Genomic DNA, 24,012 nt, shown 5'->3' on the forward strand with positions numbered 1-24,012 from the left:
CATAACATTCCCCATTTTCCCATATAACAATACAATCCCCACTAGGTCCTCTGACTCCTTCTTGGACCTGTATTTTCCCCACCCACCCACCCCAGAGTCTTTTACTTTGGTGCAATACGCCAATTCCATTTCAGGTTCTACTTCTGTTTTCTTTTCTGATCTTGTCTTTCAACTTCTGCCTGAGAGTGAGATCATCCCATATTCAGCCTTCTGTTTCTGACTTATTTCACTCAACATGATTTTTTCAAGGTCCATCCAAGATCGGCTGAAAATGGTGAAGTCACCATTTTTTACAGCTGAGTAGTATTCCATATATATATATACCACAACTTGCTCAGCCACTCATCTGTTGTTGGACACCTGGGTTGCTTCCAGGTTTTGGCTATTACAATTTGATGCACAGCATTTAGTTTTCATGTCTCTTTGAATTCCATTTTTTAATGATTATCTTTATTTATTGGATAGAGACAGCCAGAAATTGAGAGGGAAGGGGGAGACAGAGAGGGAAAGAAACAGAAAGACACATTCATCCCTGCTTCACTGTTCATAAAGCTTTCCTCCTGCAGGTGGGGACTGGGGGCTTCAACCCGGGTTCTTGTGCACTGTAACATGTGGACTCAAACAAATGTGCCATTGCCAAGCCCCTCCCCCCGAATTCCACTAATTAAGAAGCATTTTTTTCAACCTTTCTTTTATGTATATATATATTTACTTATTTATTCCCTTTTTTGTTGCCCTTGTTGTTTTATTGTTGTAGTTATTATTGATGTCATTGTTGTTGGATAGGACAGAGAGAAATGGAGAGAGGAGGGGAAGACAGAGAGGAGGAGAGAAGGACAGACACCTGCAGACCTGCTTCACCGCCTGTGAAGTGACTTCCCTGCAGGTGGGGAGCCCGGGGCTCGAACCGGGTTCCTTCTGCCGTGCCGGGATAGCCTGAGGGTACTTCTTCCCGAGCCGGTGCTCTCTGGGTTGGAGAGAACTCAACTGGAGCTGATCTAGGCTGCTGTGTGGGAGAGGGATCAGGAACGCGTGCTGCACCAACTTCCGCAGGAGATACACTCTGGAACTCTCGGAGCCGGAAAGCAATTTCCAAGTGTCTTTAATCAGAAGAGCAGCTGTTTTTATACTCTCCAAGTAGGGTGGAAACAGGATGTGATATAGAGAGGGTGGAGAGAAAAGTGACTGGTGAAAATCAGAGTGTGACAAGGAGGGGGCGGAACAGGCGAGAATCCTATAACTGAACCACCAATGCCCTGGAGTGCTTTATGTAAAAGTGATTTATGTAAGTAGACCAAACCTTTGGATCAGTAAATCCCTATATAGCCATATGGATAAGAAGAAGCCAGGGGGAGATGGCAACTACCCAACATCTCCCCCTTTCTTTTTAACTTTTTGCCATAGTATCAGGAGTGTGGGGCACTTTGTGAGGCAGGGAGACTGATAAGAGGCACACCTTTTTTGGGGTTCTACTGTCCCTCCTTGCTCAACCTCTCCGTGGAGAGAGAGACTAACAGGATTGACACACCCCTCAGGCTCAAGCCCTTCCAAGCTCAACCATATCCTCACAATTCCCCAACATCTTCCTCTTACTTAATGGCCATATATAACTGGGTCAATGTCTGTAAAAGGCTTCATCTCTGTCAGGGGAATAGCAGTGTAGGGGTGAACGGAAACCTGTTGGGAAGAAAGCAGAATGATAGTGTGTAAGTGTCTTTAAAAAGAACTAGCACAAGACGGAGGGATAAGTAAGAGTAGCAAGAGACAGAGTGAGCCTGATGGGTGGAGGAGATGATGAATTGTCACATTGAATATTTAGAGTTTTACCTTAAACACTCAGTTACTTAAATGAATTGATTTTACCTCTTCTCGTAAAAATGTAACTTCGAAGTTACGATTTAACTGTCAAGTTAATGTTTACCAAACTTGAAACACGCATATTAAACATATAGTTTATAACACACAGGAGGAGAAAAACTTGTAAATAAGATATATCATTTCAAATGTGAATTTAGAACTACTGTCATAGTTGAACCATCTTTACTCACACAGTTTAAGACTAAACATTTCATATTGATATCAAGACTTAAAAAAGAAATCAAAAGGGGGAATGAACAATTTTTGGACTGTTTCTGGATGTCTCTAGAAACCATGGCTGCGTCCAGCCGTTTGATATAAAGTCAGTTAACTTTCAGAGTACTCTGAGCACAATGGGTCATACAAAAATTTTGGTCACTCAACTCACTCAATTTTTTTTTTTTTTTTCACTCACTCACTCAAAAAACACAACTGGCCAGTCATAGCATAAGACATTCATTCGGGGGGGGGGGGAGAGTTCTGTGAATCAGATTTTTTTTTTTTTTTTGATTCTGCCATGCTGTATTATGGATCCTGGGGTGCATCCTGTAGCCAGTCCTCTTGCAGCCAGTCTTCTTGCAGTGTTTCTTGTTCTTCAGGGATATCAGCACCATCATGTGGGTATTGCCGGACATGGCGGGCAGGAACCCAAACAGGTTTGGAGTAATTTTGTGGAAAAATACATGCGAAACCCCTCCCCATAGTCAACAGGGGGTCAGGTCCTTTCCAAATTTTATCAAGTGGGTCTTTCCATTTGACTTTAATAGCTGGGAGGGTGGGTGGTGTTTGCCAATGAAGAATTATAGGAGGTTGGTCGGAGTTTTTGTAAATATTAAAGAGATTTAATGTAGTTAAGGCTTTTGCCAGCTGGATATTAGGGGGGTACATTTCCCCTTTTTCTTTATTTAATTGAGCCTTAAGAGTTTGATGGGCCCTCTCAACAATGCCTTGTCCCTGTGGATTATACGGAATGCCTGTAGTATGAGTAATGTTCCAGAGGAAACAAAAATCTTTAAATTGTTTGCTGGTAAAAGCAGGTCCATTATCCGTTTTAAGTTGAAGAGGTAAGCCCATTACAGCAAAACAGGAGAGCATATGGCTTATAAGCTTTTTTGAGTTTTCTCCAGTCTGAGCTGTAGCCCACATAAACTTAGAGAAGGTATCAATTGAGACGAACACATATTTTTGTTTGCCAAAGTTAGGTATGTGGGTAACATCAATTTGCCAAAGAGCGTTGGCTTTTAAACCTCGAGGATTAACCCCTAGAGTCTGAATAGCAGGTGTTTTGATTAGACCTGCACAGGAGGAACATGTAGCAAGAATACGTTTTAACTGTGGCAGAGGAATATCAGGAAATCGAGCTCGAAGACCTTTAAGATTAACATGGGTTAGGGAATGAAAGTCAGCAGGATTAGAGACAGAGGCTAGGAGAATTCCTGTGGAGGCAAGGCGGTCAGCTGCAGCATTCCCTTCGGACAGGGGACCAGGAAGAGGGCTGTGGGAACGTAGGTGCTGAACATACAGTGGATGGGTTCGAGAACAGAGCATAGAGGCAATTTGAATTAAAAGAGGAGAAAGTGGGTTGTCATCAATTCTTACATAAGATCGAGCAAGCCATGGAAGTAAGTTAACAGTATACACACTGTCAGAAAAAAGGTTGAAGGATTCTGGTACAGCTTTTAATGCAAGGAAAACAGCATAAAGTTCTTTGTACTGAGGGGAATTATCAGGAAGTTCAGTAAAGAGAGGTTTGGGGTATTGCTGGTCTGGATAATATATAAGGGCAGCAGCTCCCTTTTTTCCACCATCAGTGAACACTGTAGGAGCAGAGGGGATGGGATCTCGAGAGAAAAGTTTAGGTACTAGTAGAGGCAACAGAGGTAAAGAAGCTATCAAATTATTAGAGGGAAAATGATTATCTAATTGTCCTGGAAAACCCATTAAACTTATGGCAAAACGAGAATGGTGGCGTATGAGCCATTCTGTATCAGTGAGAGAAAAGGGAAGAATGATTGAATCTGGTTCCCTTCCTAAGACCTGAACCGATCTGTTTCTTCCTTGGCGAACCATAAATGCTAAGGCATCAATCTCGGTAAGGAGTCTTGGAGCTCCGCCTACTGGCGTATGAAGCCATTCGAGAACGCCATGTTTCTGCCACAATGCCCCCACTACCGTGGGGGTGGAGTTAAAGATTAGAAGATTTACTGGAGAGGAGGGGGAGAATCGAACGAGGTGCATGTCCTGGAGAGCCTGGTTAACTTTTTCCAGAGCCAAGGATGCTTCGGGGGTTAACATACGCTTTGAGGAGGGCTGTTTGTTTCCTTTTAACAGATCGAACAGTGGTTGCAGGCAGCTCGTAGGCAGATAAAGATACTGCCTAAGCCAATTCAAATTTCCAAGAAAACTTTGTAAAGAAGCAAGAGTGAGATTAGAAGGAAAAGTAACACAAGGTTTTAAAGGACGAATCTGCGTTAGGGAAATCTCTGAGCCTAAGAAAGATATTGGAGGGATTAGTTGTATCTTCTCAGGAGCTACATTAAGTCCACTTCTCTTTAAGGCAGGGATTAGAAAATCACGTAGGGCGGAGAGATCTGTATCTAATTCTCCCCATATTAACACGTCATCCATATAATGAAAAACCTTAAGGCCCTTATGAATATATGGAAAAAGGGCAGATTTAACAACCTCTTGACAAATAGTAGGACTATTAGCCATGCCCTGGGGCAGTACCACCCATTCAAATCTATCGGCATGGCTGGCATTATTAATAGAAGGAACAGAGAAAGCAAAACGTTTACAATCTTGTGGGTGTAAGGGAATAGAGAAAAAACAATCCTGTATATCAATAGCTATGATTGGAATTCCTGTGGGAATTGCGGAAGCAAGAGGCAAACCCCTTTGGGGGGAGCCCCAAACCTGCATGGTTTTATTAACTGCACGAAGATCTTGGAGGAGGCGCCATTTTCCTGAGCGCTTTTTAATTACAAAGACTGGAGTATTCCATGGGCTCCGAGAATGACGAATGTGTCCCAACGATAACTGCTCTTGGACGAGTTTTTTTAAAATTTCTAGCTTCTCCCTAGGCAAAGGCCACTGTTCCACCCAGACAGGCTCATTAGAAAGCCAATCTAAGCGGGGAGTTCTGTTACGAACAGTGGCAGTTAGTATTGGGGGTGCTGGTTGGGTCTAGCAGTCTCACAGGAGTGAGTGTGGTGTCCTGCAGAGGTGTCTGAGGATATCACTACATCTAAAGATTCCAGCAAGTCTCTTCCCAATAAATTGGTGCTTATATCAGCTATTAAAGGCTGAAAGCGTCCGGTAGTCCCTTCTGGATCTTCCCACACAAGGGAATCTCGTGTGCGGAATGCCTGAGTCAATCCTCCAACACCATGTAAGCGTGGTCCTGGGAGGAGTTCCCAACTCTGGGGAACCTCTGCTTGTCTTAATATTGTCTTATCTGCTCCCGTGTCAATCAAACACTTAAAAGGAATATTACCAATCTTTACTGTCATAGTTGGGTGACCCCTTTCTAAAACAGGGGTGGTCCATAAAATCTCAGGCTCTGAATTCGAGCTGTTCTCTTGCTCCAGCCGGTTATTTCTATGCTGGAAGTTCCCACATACCACGGGTTCCTCCTTCTGCTCACCCTCTGTTATTGTTACTTGGCGTGGTGGGTATAGCGACGGATTGGGTCCCAAGCTGGGCTTCTGTTTGTGGAAGAAGGGCACAGCACCAAGCGGGCGACCTGCTTCCTTCCCTCTTGGGGGCGGGGCTAAGGGAAGCCCCATACCTAGTTTAAATCCCTGTTTACATTTGGCAGAGGCGTGCCGTTCCTATGGAACCTTGACCAACAATCTCTCCTCCAGTGAAATCCTTTCTGGCATCTGGGACAAGGCATTCGTGGTCTCTGATTCCCTGTCTGGAGGCGGGGTTGCCCTGATTGGAGGTGGGGTCGCCCTGACTGGAGGTGGGGTCGCCCTGACTGGAGGCGGGGTCGCGGTCTATTTTCTGGACATTGGTTACGCCAATGCCCTTGGCGACCGCACTGAAAGCAAGCTCCTTTTTGCTTATGTAAGGTAGCTGCATAGGCCTGTAACATATGTCCTTGAAAAGAGCTTGATCTGAGATCCTGTGTAGCTAGAATCCAAGTATCTGGGTGTTCATTTTTAAGAGTGATACAGGCCTGTCGAAAATGCGGAAGCATTCCATCCCAGACTATGGATCGCAGTAGGAGAAAACGAGCGTCAGGATTATAAATCTTCCTTTCCAAACTCGACTGGACCCTGGCAATGAATTTAGCGAGGGATTCATCAGGTTCTTGTTGCAGGGAGAGAATGGGGGCTGAGGCTGCTCCCATGGGTGGTGTTAATCGCTCCCATGCTTTTAATGCACACAGGCGTACTTGATCAAAATACCCCGCTGGAAACTTGGCTTCCGCCTGTTGAATCCCTGTTTCTAATTGGCCTGTTCCAAACAATGCATCAAAATTACCCTCTGGCTGATTTTGAATATTTTTCCGCGATTGTTGTAAACATTCATCGCGAAAGAATGCCTCCCATTGCAGGAAGAGGGGGCCTGGGAGCGTAGCACGAGTCACATCTCTCCAATCTTGAGGGGTATTAAGGTTCTGAAGCAGGCCTTGTAAAATGGACCTGGTCCATGGGGCATGAACACCGTCATCTTTGATAGCCTGGCGTAGTTCCTTCAGGTCTGTGGCGGAATATGGATACCAGGCCTGAGGTTTTTGTCTATTGGGGGCAACATTGACCGGAAATGTGTGGACTTCCTCTGATAAGTGTGTAGCGGTAGGAGGAGTCACTGAAGTGGAAGCTTCTGGACAAGTGGCCGAAGAAGTGGTTTTGGAGGCTACAGGAGAATTCGGACATGTGTCTATCAAAACAGGGTGGGGTGAAGAAGCAGCCGTGGAGGCAGCAGGAGGTTCCGGACATGTTTCTGCCAAAATGGGGGTGGCCGAAGAAGTGGCTGTGGAGTCCAAAGGAGAATTCGGACACGTGTCTGCCAAAATAGGGGCCTCAGGGCAAGATGCCAAAATAGGGGCCTCAGGGCAAGATGCAGAGGAATTAGGGTGGGTCAAGATCACGACAGGCCTTTGCTTCTTCTTGTTTTTAAGGTGCTGGTTAAGTTCTATGATTACTTCCTTTATCTCTTGGACCTCAGCCTCTAGTTTCTTAAGCCTTTTGAGAGGTTGCCCTATATATCCCTTAAAAGCTGCTATGATGATCAACAGGATATAAGGTGAAGCCCCAAGAAAAATGTCCCAGATATATAAAAATTGTATACTGGAAAAAGAATGCAGGATTTGGAAAAGATTTTCCATGGTGGAAAGATCTCCGGAAAACAATAAAAAAGAAAAAAAAAATCACAGTGCCTTAACACAATATTGCAGATACCCAAAAGGTGTGTACTTATCTAAGATGTCTTCTTGTAAATCTGCTGCTTACGGGTCCCTGTTCCGGGCGCCAGATGCCGGGATAGCCTGAGGGTACTTCTTCCCGAGCCGGTGCTCTCTGGGTTGGAGAGAACTCAACTGGAGCTGATCTAGGCTGCTGTGTGGGAGAGGGATCAGGAACGCGTGCTGCACCAACTTCCGCAGGAGATACACTCTGGAACTCTCGGAGCCGGAAAGCAATTTCCAAGTGTCTTTAATCAGAAGAGCAGCTGTTTTTATACTCTCCAAGTAGGGTGGAAACAGGATGTGATATAGAGAGGGTGGAGAGAAAAGTGACTGGTGAAAATCAGAGTGTGACAAGGAGGGGGCGGAACAGGCGAGAATCCTATAACTGAACCACCAATGCCCTGGAGTGCTTTATGTAAAAGTGATTTATGTAAGTAGACCAAACCTTTGGATCAGTAAATCCCTATATAGCCATATGGATAAGAAGAAGCCAGGGGGAGATGGCAACTACCCAACACCGCCGGTCCTTGTGCTTTGCGCCACCTGCGCTTAACCCGCTGCGCTACCGGTGGATTTCCTCTTTTTTTTTTATTTTTTTTTTTTATGACAGCAACACTTATTATGATTTTGTTTGCTATTTTTTTTGTCACTTGGTTCACTTTTTATATTCCTGACCATCTCTTTGATAGCTCATTGCAATTGTTTGGATTTTGACAGATGTTTTTAATTTTCCAATGCATTATAGATGAGGCTATTTACAAATATGGGAAAGAAAATGTGAAGACCTACTCAACCACCTTTACTCCAATGTATCATGCAGTTACCAAAAGGAAAACAAAGTGTGTGATGAAGATGGTTTGTGCCAACAAAGAGGAAAAGGTATGGGAAGTTTTTTTATTGAGTGTCTTTAAGTTTGGGAGGAATGGGAGTGTTTTGGTGAGCTAGGGAAGAAGACCCAAGAACTTAAGTCTTCTCTGAACCAACTTCATCTGCCAAGCCACTTTATTTTCTTGTCTCTGATTCTGTGCTTCTCTCAGTCCTCATAGAGACTGTCTTTTTTGTTTTATTTATTTATTTTAATAAGAAAGAAAGAAAGAGACCTCTCGTTTATGGTAGTGCTGGGGACTAAACCTAGGACCTCAGAGCCTTAGGCATGGAAGTCTTTTGCATAACCATGATGCTATTTCCCCCAAAAAAAGGGGGGTTGTATCTTGTGCTTTGCTATACAAACCACTGAATTAAATACAGGCTATTTTCTTTTCATAAAAGAAATCTAAGAGAGTAGTACAAGCCCATTCGTCATTCTCTCTCTCTCTCTAGAGAGAGAGTGTTTGTATTTATACATTTTATTATCTTTTTTATTTATTGGATATAGACATCCAGAAATTGAGAAGGAAGGGGGGGACAAGAGTGGGAGAGAGACACCTGCAACACTGTTTCACGACTTGCAAAACTTTCTCCCTGCCAGTGGGGTTCAGGGGCTGGAACCTGTGTCCTTGCTTATGGTAAAATGTGCACTCTATCAGGTGTGCCACCACCCAGCCTCTTATATTTATAAAATTTCATCTAGAAGGAAACTATCACTGCAAATATAATGTGCTTGTGTTATTCTACCACTCCTGGTGGTGGGTCTGTCTCTATAAATTTATAAAGAAAGTGGGGGCAGTGTGGTGGCGCAACTGGTTGAGCACATATGTTACATACAATGTGCAAGAACACTGGTTCGAGCCCCTGGTCCCCACCTGCAGGTGGAAAGCTTTGAGAGTGCTGAAGCAGTGTTGCAAGTGTCTCTCTGTCTCTCAGCCTCTATCTCCCCCTTCCCTCTTGATTTCTGGCTGTCCCTATCCAATAAATAAGTAAATAAATAAAGATAATAAAACTTTAAAAATAAAAAGAAAGAATGGGAAATACTACAGCAGCCATCATGCATCATGTTCCCATTTGGTGTCAGAGATGGAAACATTTTCTCATTCCCTGTCTGTTTTCCCTGAAAATAACTAACTAAATAAGCAGAGTCCTTTGCGAGCGGTGGAATTACGAATGTTTTTAGCCCCAGAGGGAATAAAAATGCTGGCAAAAAAAATGATTCAAGTACTCACTCCTCACTTATAATGGATGGGGGAGGCGGGGAATGATCTCTATCTACTCCTTTCCTCTCAGTTTCTCTGTTTTATCAAATAAAATAGAAAGGAAAAGGGTGGGAGATGGCTATCAGGAGCAGTGGATTTGTCATGCTGGCATCAAGCCCCAGTCATAACCCTGGTGGCAATAAAACAAACAAATAAATAAATAAAATAAAAAATAAAGGAAGATGTTTTGGGGCTGGGTGGTGGTGCACCCTGTTGTGCATGCACATTACAGTGCGCAATGAACAAGGATCCTGGTTCAAGCCCCCAGTCCCCACTTTCAGGGAAAGCTTCTTGAGTGGTGAAGTAGTGCTTCAGGTGTCATTTTAGCTCTCCCTCTCTGTCTCCTTCCCTCTCTATTTCTCTCTCTATAAAAATAATTATTAAGGGGGTCGGGCAGTAGCGCTGCGGCTTAAACACACATGGTGCAAAGCACAAGGACGGGCGTAAAGATCCGGGTTTGAGCTCCTGGCTCCCCACCTATAGCGGGGATTGCTTCACCAGCGGTGAAACAGGTCTGCAGGTGTCTTTCTCTCCCCTTTTCTGTCTTCCCCACCTCTCAGTTTCTTTCTGTCCTATACAACAACAATGACAGCAATGATAACAATAACAATCACAACAATGATAAACAACAAGGGCAACAAAAGGGTAAAAAGTTTCCAGGGGCAGTGGATTCATGGTGCAGGTGAATAACCTCCAGCGATAACCCTTGAGGCAAAAAAAAAATTATAAATAAATAAAAATGAAAATGCGCGGGAGTCGGGTGGTGGTGCCGCAGGTTAAGCGCATGTGCCGCAAAGCAAGGACTGGCATAAGGATCCTGGTTTGAGCCTCCAGCTTCCCACATGCAGAAGAGTCGCTTCATAGGCAGAGAAGCAGGCCTGCCAGGTGTCTCTCATTCTCTCTCTCTCTCTCTGTCTTCCCCTTCTCTCTCCATTTCTCTTTGTCTTATCTAACAATGACAACATCAATAACAACAACAATAACTACAACAATAAAAGAAAAATATATTTAAAAACAATGAAAATGCTCAAGGATGGTAGAGAGATGTTAGCTCTCTCTTGTTCTAAAAGTTGGGCTAGGGAAGTGGCTCACTGCAATGTGCATGTATAGAACTTTTTCCCTCCTTTTTCCCCCCAAAGGTGGTTGGAATCCATATGCAAGGAATTGGGTGTGATGAAATGCTGCAGGGTTTTGCTGTTGCAGTAAAAATGGGAGCAACAAAAGCTGACTTTGACAATACAGTTGCCATTCACCCTACCTCTGCAGAAGAACTGGTCACACTTCGTTGAGAACCCAGAGACTCGCATGTCTGGCAGCTGGACCAGTAGACCGAAACACCAAATGATTATGTTTACTTACTGTTCCCACTTTATGTATCTCTTTGTTGTTATTAGGATGTTCCTGTGGTAGAAATGTTCAGTAACTAATCAAACTTATTTATGTAATTTGAAATTTGTTATAGATTTTCATTTAATCACATCTTAATAATTAATATTTCTAAGTTTTTATTTTGTTTTGTTTTTGTTACCAAAGCACTGTTCAGCTCTGGCTTATGATGGTGTGGGGTATTGAACTTGGGACTTTGGAGCCTCAGACTTGAGAGTCTTATTTGCATAACCATTATGGTATTTACCCTCAGCCATTTTTTTTTTTTTTTTTTTTGGCTTCCAGGGTTATCACTGGGGCTCAGTACCAGCACTATGAGGCCATTTTCTTTCTCTCTCTCTCTCTCTCTCTCTCTCTCTTTCTTAATTGATTAGGACAGAGAGAAATTGAGAGGAGAAGGGAGATGGGGAAAGAGAGAGACACCTGCAGACCTGCTTCACTGCTTGTGAAGCAACCCCCTCTGCAGGTGAGGAGCAAGGGGCTTGAACCAGGATCTTTATTATGTGTGCTTAACCCAGTGCACTACCACCTGGCCCCCTTAGTGTTTTTGTTGTTGTTGTTGTTGTTGTTGTTGTTGTAACAGCTCTTTGCTTACTTATTGTTCTGTGTTTTTGTTTCAGCCCCATCCCAAGTATAAAACTATATGAAGTACATTTAAAATATTTGGATGAATATAACTTGCTGATTTTTCTAGAGGAAGATGACAGTAGTTCTCCACATTTAAATAATGCAAATGCACAGAATCTTCTTTTACTATGTTTTTTAAAGCCAGTATAGTTCTCTGCATATTGCAATGCTGCTTCAAGGATGTGACCTTTCCCTGGAAGCACATAATAAGAGAGGCCTACCTTTTTCATTTTAAATAATCTAAAAATTATGTTACAACTCTGAGTAAGTGCATCAAACTTGAGAAGGGTTTGAGGAGGAAGCTAGTTATGTTAATAAGGGACATTTTGGAAATGATTTCCTGATTTCAGAAGGAGGGGAACTCAAATACTTCAAGAATTTCTCTACTAAGAGTTCCTTGTTTGATGAGTGACTCCAATTGTTTAATGTATTCTTGTTGCTTCATCCTTTCTTAAATTACTTTGGAAAAAATAAAATTACAGTCTTCTTATATAATATGTGTGGTTATGAACATATGGATGCCTTTTCATTTTCTAATAATATTTCAGCTAGGGGGCCAGGTGGTAGTAGAGCTGCGTGAGTGCACATGGCACAAAGTGCAAGGACTGGCCTAAAGGATCCCAGTTCGAACCCCCAGCTCCCCACCTGCAGGAAAGTTGCTTCACAAGCGGTGAAGCAGGTCTGCAGGTCTCTATCTTTCGCTCCTCTCTCAAATTCTTTGTCTTATCCAACAACAAGAGAGCAATAACAACCATGATAGCAATAAACAAGGGCAACAAAAGGGGACAAAATAGACTCCAGGAGCAGTGGATTTGTAGTGCAGGCACCTTCTTCTTCTAGCATTTGCCCTTCTTCCGTAGCCAGTCAACAGCGTCAGGTTGAGCCTGATGTAAAGTTTCGAGACCTCCTTTGAATCTGGAGAGGTGGCAGTCGTTGACTATGTGGGTCATAGTCTGTCTGTAGCTGCAGGGGCAGTTCGGTTTGTCTCTGGCTCCCCAGCGGTGGAACATAGCGGCGCACCAGCCATGGCCTGTTCGATAGCGATTGAGGAGGGCCCAATCATAACGTGCTAGGTCAAAGCCGGGTTGACGCTTGCAGGGGTCTGTGATGAGGTGTTTGTTCTTTACCTCAGCTGACTGCCAACTCTGTTTCCAAGAGTCTGGAACAGAGAAGTTCAGTGTAGGCGTAGGGGACCAGATTGGGTGACGAGACGTCAAGCGTTGGACAGGGTGGGCGAAGATATCCGTGTATATTGGCAGGTCCCGTCGAGTGTAGATGTGGGAAATGAACTTACATGATGCCACATCCCGACGAATATCTGGTGGGGCGATGTTGCGAAGGGCTGGCAGCCATGGAACCGGGGTGGTGTAGGCACCAAGTCCCAGCAATAACCCTGGAGGCAAAAAATATATATATATATATGTATGTATATATACACATATATATTTTTCAACTGTCACACATATACACACACCTGTCTTTTCTTAATATATATATATATATATATATATATTTTTTTTTTTTTTTTTTTTGGCCTCCAGGGTTATTGCTGGGGCTCAGTGCCTGCACCATGAATCCACAGCTCTTGGAGGCCACTTTTTCCCCCTTTTGTTGCCCTTGTTGTTGTAGTCTTGTTGTAGTTATTATTGTTGATGTCGTTCGTTGTTGGATAGGACAGAGAGAAATCGAGAGAGGAGGGGAAGACAGAGAGGGGGAGTGAAAGACAGACACCTGCAGACCTGCTTCACCGCCTGTGAAGCGACTCCTCATAAGGTGGGGAGCTGGGGCTCGAACCAGGATCCTTAGTCCCATCCTTGCACTTTTTGCCACGTGCACTTAACCCGCTGCACTGCCGCCTGACCCCCTTCTCATTATATTTATTTTTGTTTAGAATTTATTATTCATGAGAAAGACAGGAGGAGACAATGAACCAGACATCACTCTGGTGCATGTGCTGCTGAGGATCTAACTTGGGACCTCATGCTTCATAATCCAGTGCGTAATCCACTGTGCCACCTCCTGGACCACTATATTTAATTTTTTAAAAGATATTTTATTTATTCATGAAGAAGATAAATGGAGAGAGAAAGAACTAGAAATCATTCTGGTACAAGTGCTGCTGGGGATTAAATTTGGGACCTCATGCTTGAGAGTCCAATGCTTTATGCACTGTGTCACCTCCCAGACCACTTTCTTTTTTTTTTTTTTTTTTTTTGCCACCAGGGTTATCGTTGGGGCTTAGTGCCTTCACTATGAATCCACCACTCCCGGCAGCCTTTTTTTCTTTTCCTCCTAATTTTATTCCATAGGACAGAGGAATTGATAGGGAAGGAGAGGTAGACAGGGAGAGAGATACCTGCAGATGTTCACCACTTGTAAAACGTCCCTGACACAGGTAGGAAGCAGTAGCTCTGAACCCGAGTCCTCGCGTGGGTCTTTGTGCTTAGTATTTAACTGGGTGTGCCACTGCCTGGCCCCCCACACCTGTTTCTCAACCTCTCTGAAAAAAAGTTGACTTGGAGTGGTGAAGCCCCAATAACTACAGAAAAAAGCAACTGGGTCAGAAAAGACATCTCTTGTAGATAAAGACCAGAGGTGTATGAAAGAAAATTTTACTGCCACATATCACCATACAAAAAAGCCAACTCCAAATGGGTCAGATTGGACATTAGATGGCTACGTTTTATCTTAGAAAAAAAAATATATATAACACACACACACACACACACACACACCAAACTGAAAGGCTTTTGCACAGCAAAAGGAACCATCACAGAATGGTACTGAATGGGAGATTACACGTGATAGATCAAATGCCTGATATATATATTAAGAGCTCAAACAGTTCAGCAACAACAAAAAAAATGCAACTCCATTAAAAAATGGACAGAAGCCTCACTAGAGATTTCCAGATGGCCATCAGACTTATGGAAAAAATGCTCAGGGTGGAGTGAGGGATAGTATAATTATGCAAAAAGACTTTCATCTCTGAGATTCCCAAGTCCCAGGATCAGTCCCCAACACCACCCTAATTCAGAGATGGAGCAGTGCTCTGGTAAAACAAGCACATTAAATGTACAATGCAGTGGAATATTCTTTTTAAAAAATTAATGTTTTTATTTATTTATGATTGGATAGAAACAGAAATTGAGAGGGAAGTAGGAGATAGAGACAGACACACCTGCAGACCTGCTTCACTCCCAAAGCATTCCCCCTGCACAAGGGGACCAGGGCCTTGAACCTGGGTCCTTGCACAATGTAATGTGAGCGCTTAAACAGATGTACCACTGCCTGTCCCCCAGAAGTGGAATATATTTTGGTGTTAAGAGACAGACAAGGTAAAAGGGTGTGTCTGAGATCCAGTGGAGAGCAAGCTGGAGTTACTAATACTTGTTAACTTATAAGTTACATTTCTTTGGGAAGTCAGGTAAAATTTGTGCTTATTGTAAAATGAAACTAGTAAAAACCACATAATCGGGCCAGGTTGTGACACACCTCTTTGAGCATACATGTTAACAGTTGGTAAGGACCCAGGTTCTAGCCCCCAGTCCCCACCACCTGCAGGGGGAATGCTTCAAGAGTGGTGAAGTAGTGCTGCAGGTGTCTGTCTCTCTTCTTTATCTCCCCCCTTCCCTCTCAATTTATGACTGTCTATCAAATAAATATAAAATTAAAAAAAATACAAGTTTATTGTTTAAAAAAAAGCACACAGTCATCTTTGGCTTCCAAGTATCAAATAAAACTTCCTGTACTATGTCAACCTTTAATTTTTTTTTGTTTTCTTTCTTTTTAATCTTTATTTATTGGATAGAGACAACCACAAATCGAGAGGGAAGGGGATGACAGGGATACAGACAACTGCAACATTGCTTCGCCACTCAAAATTTCCCCCCCCAGCAGGTGGGGACTGGGGACTCAAACCCTGGTGCTTGTGCATTGTAACGTGCACTCAACCAAGTGCGCCACTACACGTCCCCCCTTTTTAAAATCTTTAAAATTTATTTGACTGGACAGAGAAATTGAGAGTGGAAGAAGAGATAGAGGAGACAGATACCACAACCAACGGATAACTTAATTACTGATTGTTATTGCTCTGGGTTTTAAGAATAAGGAAAGGTCAGCTGCAGGAAAGCATACTCTTCCAATAGGTTACAGACTGGGTAAAGTCAGTTATCTTTTTTGTTGCATTATGTCTAACCCTTTGTGCTTCAGAATCTAAATCTTTGCCTAAGAAACTAGCATTTGATATAAAGTCACAACACTAGATGGAAAATTGAAAAACAGAATCACAGGCTATACACAATGGTTAGCAAACTGTACTTGCAAACATGAGATCAACATACATCTAGCATACATTCTGAAGCAATATGCTCTGGTTCTGCCTTCCTCCTCTGTGCGCCATTAATAAATAAGATCTAAAAAACAACCCCCCCCAAAAAAAAAAAAAGTGTACTGCACTAAAGTAAGAGTTGCTATGGAAGGAAAAAAAAAAAAAAAAACACTGCCACTTGGGCTAAATGTTTCCAGAGCACAGACAGGAGGTGTTGTACCTGGCAGGATGCAAATGCTCCCATGATCAAGCCTCTGGTCACAGTGAGCTCCAGGAGCGCTCTCCCTACTTATGTCTTTGTCAGAGGGAGAGAGAGGGAGAGAGGGGGAGAGAGGGGGAGAGAGGGGGAGAGAGGGGGAGAGAGGGGAAGAGGGAGAGGGAGAGAGGGAGAGAGAGAGAGAGAGAGAAGGAAAAAAAAAGGCTTTCTACTTATGTCTCTGTAGGGGAGAGAGAAAGAGAATAACTTCCAGAAGTGATGGAAACATACAGGCAGTTCTTCTAGCGTTTGCTCTTCTTCCGTAGCCAGTCAACAGCGTCAGGTTGAGCCTGATGTAAAGTTTCGAGACCTCCTTTGAATCTGGAGAGGTGGCAGTCGTTGACTATGTGGGTCATAGTCTGTCTGGAGCCGCAGGGGCAGGCAGTTACAGGCACTGAGTTCCAGTGATAACCATGGCGGAATAAATAAATACATCCATCAAGCTAGGAATAGGATAGAATTCACATGTTAAGACAAGTTCTGGACGAAGGTCTAGTAACTTTGAATTTCTTATATAAAAGGTCTTTGCCTGGGGCTGGGCGGTAGTGCAGCGGGTTAAGCGCATGTGGTGCAAAATGCAAGGTCCGGCGGAAGGAACCCGGTTCGAGCCCCCGGCTCCCCACCTGCAGAGGAGTCGCTTCACAAGCGGTGAAGCAGGTCTGCAGGTGTCTTTCTCTCCTCCTCTCTGTCTTCCCCTCCTCTCTCCATTTCTCTCTGTCCTATCCAACAACAACAGTAACAACAACAATGATAACAAGGGTAACAGAAGGGAAAAATAGCCTCCAGGAGCAGTGGATTCATAGTGCAGGCACCGAGACCCAGCAATAACCCTGGAGGCAAAAAAAAAAAAAAAAATCTCCGCCTTAGCGCCCAACTATTTCAGTTCACGCATTTAGTTGGTCGCCCGCTCCCGTTGTCCCCCTGGTTGTCATGGAAACCTCCGACGCCCCGACTCCCTGGTTACCCTCCCATGGTACCTCTGGAGAGGCACGTGATGACGCACGCGCGCTCGGGGCGCTCGCGGCGTCGCGGTGGCTGCCGGGAATGAGATTTTAGTGGCTTGTTCAGGAAGTTGCGGGCGGAGCCTTTGGCCGAGTCGCCTCAGTAGTCGCCACAGTCTCCGCCGCCAGTGCGGAGACCCCCCCGGACTGGCAGGGCCGCTGACGCGGGGCGTTAGACGGCGACCACGCCTGCGCGGGCCGAGGACTGAGCCGGAGACGCAGGAGGCGGCGGAGGGGCGCGTGCGGGCGGCTGTCGCCCAGGTGAGGGTGCGGCTGGGTGGCGGCTCGGGGCCGGGGGCGCCTCGCACCTGCTCTTCCCGCCGAGGGGCGAGCGCGTCGTCCTTTCCCAGCGAGACCCCGGCTTCTGTCCTGTGCGCAAGACAGTCCAACCTGGGAGCAACTTCTTGGGAGCTTTGTCCTTTAGGCCGGAGGTTCATTAAAAAAAAAAAAAAAAAGTTTTGGGTTGGAAGTGTGTGTGTGAATTCTCAATGGGAGAAATTGTGCTTCTTCTAGCCTCCATGCTGCTTTTCCCCCTTTCTTTTTCTTTCTTTCTTTTCTTTCTTTCTTTTTTTTAAGATTTTTATTTATTTAGAGGAAAGATAGAGCAAAAAGCAGACATCACTTTGGTACATGTGCTGCCGGGGATTGAACGTAGAACCTCATGCTTGAGAGTCCTGTGCTTTAATCCACTGTGCCACCTCCCGAGCACCTTTTTTTTTTTCTTCTTCTTATTTTTTTTTATGTATGATTGGATAGAGACAGAAATTGAGAGGAATGGGAGAGAGAGACAGAGAGACACCTGCAGCCCTGCTTCATCACTTGTGAAGCTTTCCCCCTGCAGGTGGGGACCGGGTGCTTGAACCTGGGTCCATGTGCACTGTATTGTGTGTGCTTCACCAGGTGCACCACCGCCTGGCCCCCTAACTTTCACGTTTACATCGGTTGTAGCTGCATGAACCATGTCGGTGTGTCTGTGTGTACACCTCGGTGTCCAGACAACTCAAGGCTATGATTTATACACATGGATACACAAGCCTTTTAGAAAATGATTAAAGCAGGGACTCGGGCGGTAGCTTAGTGGGTTAAGCGCTCGTGGTGCAAAGCGCAAGGACATGCGTAAGGATCCCCGTTCGAGCCCCAGCTCCCCACCTGCAGGGGAGTCACTTCACAAGCAGTAGGTGTCTGTCTGTCTCTCCCCCCTCCCCTCTTCTCTCCCATTTCTCTCTGCCCTATCCTACAACAATAAAACAACAAGGGCAACAAAAGGGAATAAATATTAAAAAAAGAAAAATATTTTTAAAAAATTATTAAAAGCTACTTTAATAAAAAAGTTTATTACCTTTATTTGTTAGATAGAGACAGCAAGAAATCGAGAGGGAAGGGGGGATAGAGAGACAAGAGAGACACCTGCAGCTGTGCTTCACTACTTGCAAAGCTTTCCCCCAGAAGGTGGAGACTGGGGGGTCCTTAGCGTTGCAACATGTGCATTCAACCAGGTGCACCACCACCTGGCCCCTAACGCTTTTTTTTTTCTCTAGGGTTATTGCTGGGCCTGATGTCTGCATTATGAATCCATTGCACCGGTGGGGGTAGATAGCATAATGGTTATGCAAAGAGACTTTCATAAGCCTGAGGCTCTCAAGTCCCGGGTTCAATCCCCCGCACCGTCATAATCCGGAACTGAGCCAGTGCTCTGGTTTAAAAAAAAAAAAAGACTTAAAAAAATGAACCCATTGCACCTGGAGGCTATTTTCCCCCCCTTTTTGTTGCCCTTGTTTTATAATATTGTTATTGCTGTCATTGTTGTTGGATAGGACAGAGAGAAATGGAGAGAGGAGCAGAAGATGGGGAGAGAAAGACATCTGTAAACTTGCTTCACCACTTGTGATGCAACCCCCCCCCCCCCCGCTGGTGGGGAGCTGGGGCTCGAACCGGCATCCTTCAGCCGGTCCTTGGGCTTTAAGCCACCTGCGCTTAACCTGGTGCTCTACCGCCCGACCCTCCTCCCCCTTAAAAGTTTTTATTACCTTTATTTATTTATTGGATAGAGACAGTCAGAAATTGAGAAGGAAAGGAGGGATACAGAGGGCGAGAGACAGAGAGACACCTGCAGCACTGCTTCACCACTTGTGAAACTTCCTCCCTGCAGGTGGGGACTGGGGGCTTGAACCTGGGTCCTTGCACATTGTGACATGTGTGTTCAACCAGGTGTGCCACTACCCGGCCCCCTAAAGCTACGTTTTGAATACCTAATTTGTACTATTTCATTTTCTTTTTTAAAATTTTTCCTAGTTTGTACTGTTTCCTAGATTTAGGTCACATTAGAGTTGTCTGCACAGTTTTAACAAGACATTAGGGGAAAAAAAGGCAGTGCTTCAGTATCTTTCTCACATTTTGAAGAGGTAAGCCAGCTCTTTCCAGCTTGGCAGCGATTCACAGCTGTATTCTTAGTTGCCAGTTTAGGTGCTAAGCTCTGAGGCTTAGATAGGGAAAGAAATAAGAAGAGGGGGGGAAAGGAGAGAAAGGAGGAAAGAAGTCTAATTAGTGACATAGTGGAGAGAACGTGGGCTTTGGAGCCTGAAGATTTAGATGTGATTTTTTTTTTTTTGCTTGCCAACTAGACCGTGGCGGTGGTATTCTTTTCGTGTAAAATGGGAGATAGTGACGTCCCCAGTACACCACACACAGGCCAGTGCATGTAAAACTACACAAATACCGAGATGTAGTTTGAGAAGTTAGCTGGGGAGTGTGTGCTGGTGAATAACGAGGAACATTATTAAATTTAAGCTCTAGAGGGGTTCGGGTAGTAGCACAGCAGGTTAAGTGCACATGGCATGAAGCACAAGGACTGGCTTAAGGATGCGGGTTTGAGATCTCCGCTCCCCACCTGCAGGGGGGTCGATTCATAAGTGGTGTGAAGCAGGCCTGCAGGTGTCTATCTTTCTCACCCTCTCTGCTTTACCCTCCTCTCTTGATTTCTCTCTGTCCTATCCAACAGCAATGACAGCAATAACAACAACAATTAACAAGGGCAACAAAGGGGAAAAAATAGCCTCCAGGAGTAGTGGACTCTAGATACCAAGCCCCAGTGATAACCCTGGAGGCAAAAAAGAAAGAAAGAAAGAAGATTAAGCTCTAGAAGTAACTGAACTCAGCTGTCCCACGTACAGGTTGCTTTTGTTTGATAATCCTTTACTTTGGTTTAAGGAGCACTTGACTCCGGATACTCGGGTGGTTCCCTTGGTTCTTCCAGCAGTTTGAACTTAATTGCAGTTCTGTGCTTTAATTTTTTTTTTTAGTGAAATAGAAATATACCTAGTACTTGTTGTCAAGTTTGTGAAGAACACACATGGTAGGCGTTTAGGTCTTTGTAAACTGTACAGCTATTTAAATCTCTTGAAATCATCAGTCAAAGCCCAGATTAAATAACTTGTCTTTCATTTTACTTCATATTTGCTGCCAGGGTTGTCACTGGGGTTCTAGACCTGCATGATTTCTCTGTTCCCATGAGACTTTTTAAAATTTATTTTTCCTGGGAGTCGGGTGGTAGCGCAGCGGGTTAAGCGCAGGTGGCGCAAAGCACAAAGACCGGAGGAAGGATCCCGGTTTGAGCCCCCGGCTCCCCACCTGCAGGGGAGTCGCTTCACAGGCGGTGAAGCAGGTCTGAAGGTGTCTGTCTTTCACTTCCCCTCTCTGTCTTCCCCTCCTCTCTCCATTTCTCTCTGTCCTATCCAACAATGATGACATCAATAATAACTACAACAATAAAACAACAAGGACAACAAAAGGGAATAAATAAATAAATATAAAAATTTTTAAAAATTATTTTTCCTTTTGTTGCCCTTGTTTTTTATTGTCTTTATTTTTTATTGTTGTTGTAGTTATTGATGTCATTGTTGTTGGATAGGACAGAGAGAAATGGAGAGAGGAGGGGAAGACAGAGACGGGGAGAGAAAGACGGACACCAGCAGACCTGCTTCACTGCCTGTGAAGTGACTCCCCTGCAGGTGAGGAGCTGGGGCTTCTCGAACTGGTATCCTTACGCCAGTCCTTGCACTTTGTGCCACATGCACTTAACCCACTGTGCTACTGCCTGACTCCCCAGACTTTTTTTTTTTTTTTTTAAGAGGAAGAGACAGAGGAGAGACACCACAGTACTGCTCCAGCTCGTTTAGGTTTAGGTGGTGAGGGACTAAAGTCTGAGTGTTCCTGCATGGTAAAGTATGTACTCAACCAGGTGAGCTATCTCCCCTTAGTCACTTATCTTTGTATGGTGGCAGTAAAAAAAAGAAAAAAAACATTTTATTTGTGAGATAGGAGGAGAGAGAAAGAGAAGCAGAGCCTCAGTCTGGTAGAAGTTGAACTTAGCACCTCATACTTGAGAGCTCAATGCTTTATGCACTGCAACACCTCTAGACCAGCAGAATGTAGTTTTTTTTCATTTTTTTATTGGGGGATTAATGGTTTATGGTTGGCAGTAAAATATGGTAGTTGGGGGGTGGGTGGGTGGTGGCACACGTGGCTGAGCGCACATGTTACAATACTCAAGGATCTGGGTTTGAGCCTCCGGTTCCCACCTGCAGAGGGAAAGCTTTGCTAGTGGTGAAGCAGTGTTGCAAGTGTTTCTCTGTCTCTCTCCCTATTACCCCCTTCCCTCTTGATTTCTGGCTATCTCTATCCAATAAATAAATAAATAAATAAATATAATTTTAAAAAGTACATGGAACGTGTGTAACATTTCTCAGTTTTCACATAACAATCTATCCTCCTCCCATCCTCCGCAACCATCATGTTCCAAGACCTGAACACCCCCGCAACCCAGAGTTTTTTATTTTGTTGTAATATACACCAGAATGTGATTTATAATAAAGGAACTAAGATTATACAATAGGGAAATCATGGCTACATGAAAAAGGGCTAAAAAAAAAATCACTCACTCATCAGGGAACTGCAAATAAAAACCCAGCGAGATAAAGCTTGATAGCTGTTAGTATAATCCAAAAGACAAATGGTAGCCAGTGTTATTAAGGATTTGAGGTAAGAGAACCCTTCTATACCGTTGCTGTGAGTTTAAATTGGTAAAGCCACTATGGAAAACAGTATGGAGGTTCCTTCAGAACAAATAAATCTAGAACTTCCACAGAACCTAGTAATTCCACTCGGGTTATTTGTCTGAATAAAGTAAATGTGTGAAATTGCCCATGTTCGTGAGAGCATTATTTATGTTGACCAAGAAATAGAAACAACTTCAATGCCAATGACAGATAAATGGATTTAAAAAATGATATATAAATGTATAGTCAGCTATGAAGAAGAAGGTCTTGGCTGTCCACTTGGGACAATATGAAGGATCCATGGAGTTGAACTTGACAGAGGAAGACAAATGTTGCATGGTGTCCACTTATATATGGAATCTAAAAAAGTTGAAGCCGGAAAGTGAGAATGAACTAGTGGTTGCCAGGAATGGAACACAAGAAGGAAATGGATGAGGGTGATGATCAACAGGTACAAACATCTAATGATCAGATTAAGTTAATTTCTGGGATCTGTATAGCATGTTGACGAGAGTTAATAATGTATATCTGAAAGTTGCTAAAAAAAAAAAAAAAGTGGGCTGTGGTCCAGGAGGTGGCGCAGTGATAAAGCTTTGAACTCTCAAGCATGAGGTCCCTAGTTCGATCCCCAGCAGCACATGTGCCAGAGTGATGTCTGGTTCTCTCGCTCTCCTATCTTTCTCATAAATAAATAAAATCTTTAAAAAAAAAAAGTGGGCTATAAAAGATCTCATCAGGAAAGAAGCTGTTCACAAATGACATCTGTTTACTGTGGTGATCATATATATACACTAAATTGTGTTGTATATCTTGGACTAGTACAATATTACATTTCAGTTATATTTTCATAAAACTGAAAAACAAATTTGGTATGTATTTTATACTTAAAATATATCTCAAAGTAACACCATTTTAAGTGCTCAATAGGTACATGTGTCCACTGGCTTTTTGTTAGACAGCTTACAGCTTACAGTTGTTATAGTACTTCTAGTTCTAGAACTAAAGAGAATAATTCTGTTTCTTTTTACCAGTGCCTAGATCAGTGCTTGATGCATATTAGTACTTAGTTACATGTATTTTTTTTGAGTAAATGAATACAAGTAGTAGAGAAAAATAAAAAGTAAGTTGGGTTGGGAAGTAACTCAGTGAGATTTATGGAATTAGCATATAGGTTTGAGTGACTTGAATCTTTGTTTTTATTGGCTAGAGACAGCTAGAAATCAAGAGGAAAGGGGTTGATAGGGAGAGAGACACCTGTAGCCCTGCTTCACCATTCATGAACCCCTCCCCAGTCCCCTTCACCTGCAGGTGGTGACCAGGAACTGGAACCCGGGTCATTGAGCATTGTAATATATGCACTCAACAAGGTGTGACACCACCCAGCCCTGAATCTGTGTTTATTTTATTTTTTGCCTCCAGGGTTATTGCTGGGGCTCAGTGCCTGCACCATGAATCCACTGCTCCTGGAGGCCATTCCCCCCCCCCCTTTGTTGCCCTTGTAGCCTTGTTGTGGTTATTGTTTTTGTTGATGTCGTTCGTTGTTGGATAGGACAGAGAGAAATGGAGAGAGAAGGGGAAGACGGAGAGGGGGAGAGAAAGATAGACACCTGCAGACCTGCTTCACCGCCCGTGAAGCGACTCCTCGAAGGTGGGAAGCCGGGAGCTCGAACCAGGATCCTTAGTCCCGTCCTTGCGCCACGTGTGCTTAACCCACTGTGCGCTACCACCCGACCCCCTGAATCTGTGTTTTTAAAGATGTGTATTTTTATCTTTGCCAGCACCATGGATCCAAGCCTGTTGAGAGAACGAGAGTTGTTCAAAAAGCGAGCTCTTTCCACGCCTGTTGTAGAAAAACGTTCAGTATCTTCTGAATCCTCATCCTCATCCAAGAAGAAGAAAGCAAAACTAGATCATGGAGGATCATCAGGCTCGAAACAGAATTCTGGTTAGTAAAAC

General features: G+C 43.9%; 2 protein-coding genes across 2 annotated transcripts in view; both read left to right on the forward strand.

Annotated features, from left to right (window-relative positions):
* Positions 1-11,910, forward strand: part of GSR (glutathione-disulfide reductase) — a 64,210-nt gene extending 52,300 nt beyond the window's left edge. Inside the window, exons 12-13 of the mRNA XM_060183059.1 lie at positions 8,019-8,152; positions 10,542-11,910. Of these exons, the coding sequence (XP_060039042.1) occupies positions 8,019-8,152; positions 10,542-10,691 (284 nt within the window). The 3' untranslated portion in view covers positions 10,692-11,910. The remainder of the gene's footprint in view (positions 1-8,018; positions 8,153-10,541) is intronic.
* A 5,132-nt stretch (positions 11,911-17,042) lies between these two features.
* GTF2E2 (general transcription factor IIE subunit 2) overlaps positions 17,043-24,012 on the forward strand; it is an 84,644-nt gene continuing 77,674 nt past the window's right edge. The window contains exons 1-2 of the mRNA XM_007532139.3: positions 17,043-17,263; positions 23,835-24,001. Coding sequence (XP_007532201.1) covers positions 23,839-24,001 — 163 coding nt within the window. The 5' untranslated portion in view covers positions 17,043-17,263; positions 23,835-23,838. The remainder of the gene's footprint in view (positions 17,264-23,834; positions 24,002-24,012) is intronic.

Source organism: Erinaceus europaeus, chromosome 2 (genome assembly GCF_950295315.1).
Source record: "Erinaceus europaeus chromosome 2, mEriEur2.1, whole genome shotgun sequence".
In the NCBI taxonomy this organism is placed as follows: Eukaryota; Metazoa; Chordata; class Mammalia; order Eulipotyphla; family Erinaceidae; genus Erinaceus; species Erinaceus europaeus.